The sequence below is a fragment of the Sceloporus occidentalis genome, unplaced genomic scaffold, assembly GCF_023333645.1.
Source record: "Sceloporus occidentalis isolate IW3139 unplaced genomic scaffold, rSceOcc1.0.p SCAF_79, whole genome shotgun sequence".
Taxonomy (NCBI): domain Eukaryota; kingdom Metazoa; phylum Chordata; class Lepidosauria; order Squamata; family Phrynosomatidae; genus Sceloporus; species Sceloporus occidentalis.
The window spans coordinates 3,229,894-3,241,391 of record NW_028317059.1 but is presented as its reverse complement, the minus strand read 5'-3'; the positions used below and the strand labels follow the sequence as shown (position 1 = coordinate 3,241,391).

At 37.4% G+C, this 11,498-nt stretch overlaps 1 protein-coding gene across 1 annotated transcript; it reads right to left on the bottom strand.

Annotated features, from left to right (window-relative positions):
• Positions 1–241: 241 nt before the first annotated feature.
• On the bottom strand, positions 242–9,684 carry LOC149285452 (troponin C, slow skeletal and cardiac muscles-like). The gene is made up of 6 exons (XM_089495311.1): positions 9,661–9,684; positions 3,691–3,721; positions 2,361–2,507; positions 1,831–1,945; positions 1,161–1,297; positions 242–315 (listed from the first exon to the last, which is right to left on the bottom strand). The coding sequence occupies exons 1-6, from the start codon at positions 9,682–9,684 to the stop codon at positions 284–286; spliced, it is 486 nt and encodes a 161-aa protein (XP_089351437.1). The 3' UTR covers positions 242–283.
• Positions 9,685–11,498: the final 1,814 nt, after the last annotated feature.

Here is an 11,498-nt window from a genome sequence, read left to right as displayed (position 1 = left end):
CATCTTTGTACATATTTGCAGACCGACATGGTAATTATAATACAATATAAAATTTAAATAAATTCCTACATATGAAGTAGGTACAGAGATGCGTCACCCAAGACAATATTGCAAAAAGAGGAGAGCTAAAACGGGATGAAAATAATGAAGTTAGTTGATAAATCTGAAAATGCTTTTATTTTTCTTTGCTCGCTTTTCACTTTTTTATTTGGATGCAGTTTGGGATTTAGTCCAGAAATCTTGAAACAAGAGGGTGCTTATATTTGTTGCGGTAATCTCGTATTTATTCAACTCCCTTCATGAATTCCAGGAATTCTACAAAGAAACAGAAATAAACAATGTGTTAGTTTTAAATGTGACTGATTTTGCAACTTACACTCGTTTAATTCAAAGATGTACGTGTCGAAGTTGGAATTCTAGACAATGCTACTAGCCTTTAGCGTTTGATATCTGAACATATTTTATACTGTGACTAAATGGTGTATAAAACACCTAAACAGGCTTGTGGGCCAGTAGCCGGTAGGGTCCAATATTCACTGGTACTGCTGCTCCAGTGGCAGTGTGGGGGCCGCTCGCAGGATACGCGTGGCGTCATGTTATGGAAATGTGCAGCCTTGCATATCCAGCCGGCGGCCGCATGTACATCATTTGGCAGCTGCTGGCCAAAGCTGATTAGTCATGCCCAATCCAGTCTCTTCTTTGCTTAAACAAAAGTAGTCTAATCCAGACTCTTTCCTTCAGGAACAATGATAGGTTGTGTCTCAAGCCCGGTACAAACTCATACACGACCACAAAAAAGACACGCTGACTACCTCATAGATTGCCTGTACTGAGACCCTTGGCCTGTGGATTTTGCTCATACTTTGTCCTCTTGGCCTCCTAAATAACAGCTCTGGTCTGTAGCAGCTTGAGCTTCATTCAATGAGCTGCCTACATCATAATTGGTGTTAACAAGGGGTTGAAAATGCAAGATGGCGATTCAGCTACATGTCTGAAAACAAGTGAGTGGTCATGGAATCTAGACTGTAATGATACTACATACTTAAAGGGTTATCTCCATAAGCCAATGCCAACTAAAGTGAATTCTTCCAGCTGGCCTTAGATTGACCAAGTTGTGGATGCGTTCCTACATTCCAAATAAAGACATGATTGTTACTTACCGTCATAATCAATTCTGCCATCGTTATTTTTGTCCCCATCTCTCATCAGTTCCTCGATGTCATCTTCAGTGATCGTTTCCCCAGTAGCTTCCAGCATAATCTTTAACTCATCAAGGTCAATATATCCATCAGCATTTCTGCAAAGTTAGTTAAAATGTTATTAAAGGGTCTTCATATTACCTGAGAAAATAAACACCTGCATATAACAAATTCTTTTTAAGCAGGGCCCTCCTGACCTTTTGTTTCTGTAAGTCCAAATTGTTATGTAATATACTCTGATAATGCGAGCCAATCCGTTATATATGAATACACGTGATTGATGCGCTTGGTTATCATATGACTCTGACTGGCTGTCATCACTTTGCTAGACAGTCCGCTGCAATCAGAAGCATCAAGTAGTGGCGCACATAGATGATGTTCTAAACTATCATGAAAGACTTTAAAGAACACTTTATGATGGCATGGAATAGCAAAATGATGTGAATGGGTTAAAAATAGAAATACTGTTCTGCTGTACTGAAAATGAATGTTTTTGTAGAAGTCTAGTGTAAGCAATAACTGAGCATAGCTAGATTTGGAAATACTAAACAAGAATGTTCATAAGTTTGTAACCAAGAGTATAAATAATTCAGTTAACATTTCTTTTTTATATTGGATACAATAGTATTACTTGTCAAACATCCGGAATAGGTCTGATAACTCTTCTTCTGATTTTCCTTTGCTGTCATCTTTCATACACCGGACCATCATGACCAAGAACTCATCAAAGTCTACTGTGCCGCTCCCTGAGGTTAAAATGTTTTAATTAGTACCATCCCAATCGCAGTACCTTAGATATACTTTATTGTAGAGGAAATTCCAGCTACAAATGGTGTAATGCAGATATTTTTTTTAATTAAAAGCCATGTACATTTTTGTTTTACTACGTTAACAGGGTGTTGGAAAGTATATGAGTAATAGAATGAGAAATTCAGATGTCAACAAGGTGGTTTTGTGCAAAAGTGCTTTTGGTGCAAAATGTGAAAAGTGGTTCTATCACTATAGCAATCAATGGTATCGTCCAATGAATATGAATATCCAGTTTAAGACCAGTTAAATAGCCCCTTTATATATATATATATATATATAAACATAATATTATAAACCCTAGAACTATGATTATTGAACATTGAAAGTGCTAAAACTGTTGCAAATACTAACCGTCTTCATCCACCTCATCTATCATCTCCTGCAGCTCCTCTGGGGTGGGGTTCTGACCAAGCATTCTCATCACCTTTCCCAATTCCTTTGTACTGATGCAGCCATCTTCTGCATCTTGTACGAAAATATCAAAAGCTGCCCTGAATTCTGTCACGAAAGAAAAAATTAATGTACAATCACTTAAGAACAAAGATGAAGGCTTTATTTTGTGGAAGATGAACCCTATCATTGCATTGGATTTACTTCAAAACAGGGCTGCACAACTCCAGTCCTTGAGGGCCTGCAACAGGCCCCAATAGTTTAATATTCCAACTTGAGCACAGGCATCTCCATTAAATATCTATCAAACCTTTGTTTTTTGGCAGAGATACGGCCCTCGAGGACTAGATTTGTGCAGATCTGCTTTAAGACACTCTGATAAATGTGTAGTATGGTTAGTTCCATGTATGCATATAAATCAAGTGTATGAGGACCATGTTGTGATGCATTTCGTGCAATGCTCTGAAAAATGTCAGAAGAAAACATGTTTAAAGAACTTCTCTAATATATACAGCTGCTTATATGGTGAACGTATGTAATGTAAGTACTTCTCAAGATGCTTGCAATAGGAGATACTTTGTATGCCTTTTACTTCACTGAGGTTAGTTTCAAGGTTAGGCAAAACTAAAATTAGACATTTCCATATGGCAGGATTTTAAAAAGGCATTGGCTGTTACTACATAGTGGTCCATACCTCCTAACAATGCAAGTGGCCATAAACAGACAATTATTGGGGAGTACAAAATATATATAGTTGAGAAAGAATAGAGTAAAAATGTGTATTCTACGGCTGAAGAACACTGGAATATGCTCATACCTTGCAAAAAATTCTAGAGAGACATCCAAGCAAGAAATATGGACAGAGGGACTTAAGTCTCAAAGACGGGCTGTCCTTCATCAGGCTGTTACGTCCCTTTATATTTAACCTCTGCCAGATATTCGTAATACTTTAATACAGGGACATAATGGAAGGTTAATTGGTTTGGATATTTGTTGGTTATTTGTGTTATGTTCCACAAATCCTGAAAGTTCACTGCCTATCCTATTAACATCATTTATTTCAAGCAGTTTGTGTTCTGTTTAGAGTCTCTTACAGATCTTTCACAGAGGTGGAAAACGTACTTATGATGGCCACACTAGGCCAGTTAGCAAATGCAGACATTTGGGGGGAGCAATTGCCCAAGGAAGACATAAGGATCTGCAGCAATTGCCATTTTAATGAGTAGACCTAAAAAAAAGAAGTGTAATACATAAAAAAAATATACGCTTGATATTTTAGAGGGGTTTTTACCATTTTTCTGCTCCTCTGTAAGTTGTTCCACCTGAAAGGAAGACAAGAAATCTATGAATGAAATGGGTTCTTGACTCATCACAGTTAAAAGAATTATTTCCATTCTAGAATATGGTACACGCATAAATAATGTTCACACTTTAATTAATTTTTTAAGACACGATACATTCATTGATACCTTTCATATTATACGTAGAATTTCCAGATAAAAAGTTTAAATAGGCTAATTAACAAAACTGAAATACAGACTCTATCTGAAATATAGACTACCGTAGCTAGGCAGTGTTATAATATAGAAAACAAAATACTATTCAACTTGTATACACTTAGATAAATCTATTATAAAAAAAAAAAAACTGTTTTGCATGGGAACATGATAAGAGTAGTCAAATCAAACACATTTCCCCTGATAAATTTGTATTGATCGGCTCGTATCCCAGGTAATGTTGGATATTAAAACATTTCCAGACGGTTAAATGAAGAGAAAGGACATATCATAACTCATCAATGAAAATGCTCCTTTATTCTAGACCGAAATGTCTTCTGCTTTATGCAGGAATAAACTGCCATTTTCATTGAAGAGGTGTGCGATGTCTTTTTCCTGATGGATATATTATATCGGGACGAAGCAAAGTCCTTGGAATACTTGCACTCTTATACGAGTGTTGGAGTATATGCCTGATTCTGTGAAGCGCCCGCTTACATTCTAAAAATCCTTCAAACACTGCCATTCACCATGCTTTCCCACATACACATACCAAGTACTGATGTTAGATAGAAGAAGGAATTAGAAACACTTCAACAAACTTGAGCAGAGAAAAATGACTAGTCTACCAAATGTTCTACAAAAACATTCGCATTTTATTTTACTAATCTTCTACAAGTTTCTACCCCACAGATAGGTGGATTAGAGTTATTGCTGAGCTCCGACAAACTCATACTCATAGTTGTGCAGGTCCTTCTGGATGTGTGCAAAGACCCAAACACAGTGCAGGAGAAGCCAACTGCAATGGGCTTAGCTTTGGGACACTGTCCCACACCCAATTCTGGTTTTGTATGGCAGTATACTTTAGCCCAGGATAGCAAAAAAAACAAAGTTAATATACATTTCGGAAAGGTGTACTAATTCCTATCCTTTTAGAAAACTCCTTTGAATGGTCCATTTTATGTTGGCCCATCGTTATTTTCTTGGTAAAGATGAAAATGTATTGTAAAATACAAATGATAAAAATCACCATATAAAGCCTTTTACTGATACAGCAGCTGTACCTGTGTCAATGTAAAGATACCACTTAGACATTCAGAGATAACAGATCATTGGAGTCATTTTTAGAATGTATGATAACAGAATTACCTATATTTTAAGAGTGTAAGGAGATATAAACTGTACATTCAACTACATGAAATACTTATTTGTAGAATTGCATTGTATAAGGATTTACCCCAAAAATGTGTTGCCTAAAAAAAGACTATGTTACTTTTTATTATATTTTATAGTATATTTTACCTAATTTTTTTAATATAATTTTTTTTCTTTAAATTTTACATTTATTTTTCTAATTGTGCTTTTCTTTCTTTCATTGTTATCTATGCAATGATCATTCTTTGAAAATTCTATTTTTAAGGTTCAGTGTGTATTTTTTTTTTTTAAATGACCAGGGTGGAGACCTACTCACAAAAACAAAATCATTTCATATAAATCTATGTAAATTATTTTTCTCATTTTATACTATACCTAATTGTCTTAAAAACAGACCCTTCTTCTATGATAGATGGACAGTCCTTCTATGATAGAAAAAGAACATCGTTTGTGGTTTTCCTATTGCGCAGAAGGATGTTTAAAGATCTAAATCCAATCATGGACAAAGGAATGATACTTGGCGATTCTTTGCATTTTAGAGAGCAATGTGAATTCTGACTGTCATGAGTATTCGGATTTAAAAAGCAAAAAAAAACAGCTGTAGTATTTTATTGTCTTGGCCTTCACACCGAGATTCATGGGGCTCTGGGTAAGTTTAGAAGCGTATGCCGGTTGCCACTTTTGTAGGTTTGAAGTAACCTGATCTCAGTTGCATGTAGTCTATAATTAGCCGCTAGATACAGGAGTAGGAGAGAGAAAGATAAAGTATTTGATTGTTCCCTGTATCTCTACAGAGCTGGCATTTAAACCTTAGGCCTTTTATCTGCTCCAAACACTTATGTTTGGCACTGGTATTAGCATTGTGATTGAATCATGAAATTCAATCTAAATTTAGCTGTGTCTGCTCATTGCCTTTTGTAGGCATGGCTTGGAGTTGCCACCTTTGGGTAACAAAACTGACAAGGGGTGGGTGACGTCTCTAGGGGTGGGTGACATCTCTTGTCATCTCTGTGAAATACCGAGTATCTTCCGTCTTTTGTTTTAATAGCTTGCTACTATATATGTTAGATAGACAGATCACCAATTGTCCATCATGTCAATAATGATATTTGCCGGACTGGGGACCAATCACAGTTGGTCTTATTAGCAGGATGTATCTGTTAAGTTGATAAATGGCATTCTGGTCTTGAAAGCCCTTTAGGTTCACTGACTCCTGGTGGACAACCACGTGTGACAGGTGCTGTGGCACCCTACGCAGTGGCTTTTAACACTAAAAGAGCCATAAATGTGAGCTAGACATTCTATGGAGGCCTTCAAATTGTTCTAAAATTGATACTAATAGCTTGGTTATTCTGCAAGCTACATATCAAATACTACATTAACCTACAAGGCAGGCAATGACTTATCCTCCAATGTTTCACACGCTGTATCCTATGGCAAAGTCTCACCGATTATGATTGTGAAATATTAATTGGAACGCTAGGACTGACACTACATTATGAAAGGTCTGCCTCAGACATTTTCAGTTACTTATAGCGAACGTGCTTTGGTTTTATCGGTGTAATCATTTCGATATATTATTTAGATTAAAAGTAGTTATTTCAGCTTCCTCAAAAGAGTAGCGGTAACTTTATAAAGAATGGAAAGCTAAAATGGCTGCTCCCGTGGCATACGCATAAACTGGAAATATTTTAATTTGGAAACACTGTTATTTGGTGTACAAATATAGGATTTGACAAAGTAACAACTGAATTTAACAGGATAGATGAAATTCTTCATCCTGCAAGGTAAGTATCTCGCATTGGATCGATCTGCAGGCTGCTAGACAATATTTTCATTGCATGAGAGGGCAAATCTCACTACCCAGCACTCCATCATGGTCCATCATGGTCATTCATCTCTGATAATGCCCCATATACCAATCATTCCAAAAATATGCTCCCTATTTAGAACCAGGGCTATGTGTGACATTTCATGGATGAACCAGCTGTTTCTGAATAATGCCATTGGGTATCCAAGTCTGCATTTCTATTGTTCCTCGGGCCTATTGTTCCAATCCATGCTACTATATATAGCAAGAGAATTCATACACTTTATATCTCGAATGGAAGTGCAGACAGCAGGGGCACATTCCTCGACTTCAAATCATTCTTGTTATATGGAGCTCAGACAAAGTGATAGCATCGTTGCATTATAGACAATCAACCTACAGGCATGCATTGTTATTTTTAAGAACTTGGCTTTAAAAGGGCATGTTTCGTTGGATTTATTTCTCGGATGAAAATGTACTTATAAACACAGTGGAAAATCATGACGGCGTCATGATGAAGTGCTTAATCGGCATCTTTTAAACCTAAATTAAGCCAAAATGAATGATTTCCAAAATAATTTACATAAAATGGAAATTAGGAGGAAGGAATTAATATATTTTTATGTTATACCTTTTATAATGTTTAACATTATTGAATTACCAGTGAACCATAAATTGCAGATAACATAAAATTCAGATTTGTGCTTTTAGATTTCATTGTTGTTTTAGTGAACCCTGGGTTATTGCTTTAACCATAGAGAAGTGTGTATCCCTGTGGTTGCCAAATTGGCCCTTATAAACAGGTCTTTCAGTAGTGGACTTCAGCATGAGAATAACTAGAATATATATATATATATATATATATATATATATATATATATATATATATATAAGAATAACTACGGAGGTACAGTTTTAAATGGAGGATGTGGCAATCACATTCAAATATTCATTGTGTATTCTGAAAGCTGAAAACAAGGTATAGATGTTTCACTATTTAAAGCCCCATATTTATCCAGGTGTTAATAGTCCATCCATCATTAACTCAACCAACCACACGCTTGTCCTTGTAAAATGGTAAATCTATGGTATGTGGGGCTGGTCATGTAATAAATGCCATCCTTCAGAATGTGAACCCCTAAAAATAACTTGTGTATAAGCAAAGGCATCCACAGAAAATGTTCTAGCTGAGGACAAGCACTAAATAAAAGTTACTAATGTTGACCTGAAAACATATAAGGTGGATCTAAGCATACTACATGGGACACCAGAAGACTGTGGGTGACTACAGAATTTTAGAATGCCAAAATTCCATGGAGGGTTAAGTGCACCCTCTACCTCTACCATGCAATCACCCATATGAACAGGGTCTTCTGCTACAGCCTCTGTGATACAATTGACAAAATATAATATGATGGACAAGCAAGATGGACAACGCTAACAGAACTTGGCAGGATCCCTCAGCAATGGGTGCTGTTACGTTAAATCTAAGAAAAGAGGGCCAGGCTATTCATAGAAGAAATTTAGTGTTGCATAGGTTTTCAAGACCTCAGATGTGTCTTTTGTGTATTTTTTCTTTAGAAAAAACATCTTTATCCGCTATTGACTTCTGTGTGGGGGGGTAGGCAAAGTACCTGTATTTAGACAGAAGTTAGAAGTGTCTATGAAAAAGCTTATGGAGGTCTTATATGTTGCAATATATCACAGTGCTGTGCATTGGGTAAACATAAACACAATATAACAAAGAGTGTATCACATAATAATTTGGACCTACGACAACAAAAGGTGAAGAGGGCACTGCTGAAATGGGCTTGGAGGACTTAAGATGCTGTTTCACTTACATAGACCATTAGTGGAGCTCATGTTAAGCAGAAAGGCTTTAACAGATCGGTCATTGTGCTTTTTTAATCTGAAAGTTTGATCCCGTAAAACAACAAAGGTACTTTTAAGATGTGTTTTGGTTTCTATAGCAGCAACCTATCAGTCTCTGCTTTTGTGTCACATGATAATTAAGCATTCCTAGAAAAAAAGAGGATTTAGGCAATATTTTACATGGTTAAAAATTTAGAACTGGGGAAGTTTTGGTAGAACAGAAACGTTAAGTCCAACGTCCTTCACAAAGAAAAGCAGTGCCTACCCCTGCCTTGGTTGGTGTGTCGCACAAGTCAGCTTGTTACAATCTCACAAGTCAGTTGCTGTGCAGGTCAGTGAGATTTGAAGGTCATTAGCCAGTCTGAGTGCCAGGCATATCTGGTTTTGTGGGATGTTGATTTACAATGTAAATGTGTATGTAACATGTCAAATGTATATGTCGGTCTGTGCCTGCATACCACTTCCATATAAAGTCAAATACAGTATTGCGTGTGATAGCCTTTGATAAACTCTTTGGCTGAATAAAATATAATAAGTTTTGCAATTTAAAAAAACATCAAAGAAAATTCCGAAACAATATATATTTAAAGAGCCTCTAAAATATGTTAATGGTTCAGGAACCATACAATGGTGTAGGAGTGTGCATTGAACTTGCGTTAGTTGAAGGTATAGATAGATTGATCCTAAGATGTCATTATTATATTTATAATATTAAATTAGTGAAGAAAATTGGGGGTTTTTGCAATCCGAGACGAAAAGATAGTAATAAAAGAAACTGTTAGAAGTGTATGGAAACCTATAACATAAACATCTATAACAAAAAAGAATGGAATCTATGAATCACTTAAAGGAAATAATAATAATAATAAATGTATATATTGTCTAGAAATGGCCATATCCGATTTAGTGTAAATAATGTGCTACATACCGCTGCCTTGTAAATATCATCCATGGTGAGTGATGCTTGGGTAAGAGCTCCAGAGAGGTGAACTTGTGCAGCTTAGAGGGGATTGCGAAGGCTCTTGCTTTTTATACATGACAAAGGGAGCCTCTTAAAGTGTCATTCACTGGTCACTCCTCCTGAAGACCACATCACCCTACTGATATCTATTAACAGTTTCCATCCTCATCCCCTTGTGAAAACAACAAAGACTAAAACCTCCCACTTACAAGAGTGTTTATTTATATACACAGTGGATCCTACACGGTAGATTTCCTTTTGGAGATCTCATTTCTCTGAGTTATAAATATGTTTTATTATATTTTGATTCATTTAATATAATATTTACTGAATTGCAAAACATAATAGAAAATATTTAAAAGCTATGGGGCTACATATACAAAGTGATTCTAAGGCAAGTCCTATCACCGTGGGAACTACGGAAAAGTGCCCCCCCGCCCCCCAACAGGGCTGGACTGGTGGGAAAGACAAGGTGGCACCGGCACTTTAAGGCCGGCAGCTGCCAATCATGTAAGTGCGCCCACCGGTGAGAGATGAGAGGCCAAATGCAATGCCTTCATACCCGCGTAGCGTGCGACTGGGCATTTCTAGTATTGACAATAAGAGCCAACGGCCCACCAGGCATTCCCAGTCTGGGCTTTTCAACAAAGTTTTATTGGTTGCTATGGTGATAAGCCCACTTTTCAACCTTTGCACTGGAATAACGTTTTGTGCATTACCCACTCAAGACCAAATTTCTAAGAACATTTTCTATAGGAATCAGTAAGCGTGACATTTGCTAGTCTCCCATTGTGTTGTGACTTTTGTCTGAAACACCTATAGTTTGTATTGCATTGAAGGATAAATGTAATGGCCACCAGCACAAGAGTCCAATAAAAATATACAACACACAGACTATCAATCATATTCATGCTCTGTTGCTGCTACCTGTTACTGCTACAGAAATAATCCTCCATTGTTTGGGAACAGCATTATCACAGAAGGTGACATCATTGTAACCCAACACAGAATGGGTGCTGTGCTAATAGTACCGGCTCATGTGATGACCAAATCTGGAAAGTTTTACCTAAACTATCAATCACTGGGCATGGGAGTGGTGTGTGATCATGCCCACTCCTTGCACAGGTTCCACCTACGCCCTCCCACTACTGCCTATGTAGTGCCCACTCCCCATTGCTTTAAAGACTAATATCTGCAAAGCCAACCTCTGTGTACACGTATCTTCACCCCCTGCTCCAACGCACACCCTCAGAAGAGAGGAAGCCAACCGTGAGAAGTTCCCATATATAATGAAAGCATTATATGTGACCTTGAGAAGCACCGATCTTCCAGGTTCAGTAACCCAGACTGCCTGCATGTGGCTGGAGCACCAGGGACCCCTAGAGCTCGGAGCACCAGGGACCCCTAGAGCTCGGAGCACCAGGGACCCCTAGAGCTCAGGGCCCCGTACACACACATGACTAGTGTGCTTTATGTAAAAGAATAAGAGTTATAATCTGCTGTGGCTAGAGTTACAGTGAAAACCCAGGTTACCTTAACGAATGAGACATGCATGTCAAAGACTGTCAGTTAGGACAAGTAAAAACAAACAAAATGTTATATAACTGCAGCTCAGATGGAGAAGAGAGTAATCTGGCACGCTGTGCCACAATTAATCTGAAGGACAGGTAGGCCGGGCAAAATGGTGAATACCCCTTAGATACTAAGTTGCAAGCTTGGTGACTAATGGCAACTCTAACAAAAATAGGGACACAGCACTAAAACACCAGTTTACTTCTCAGCAGAAAGTGTGAACAATGAATCTA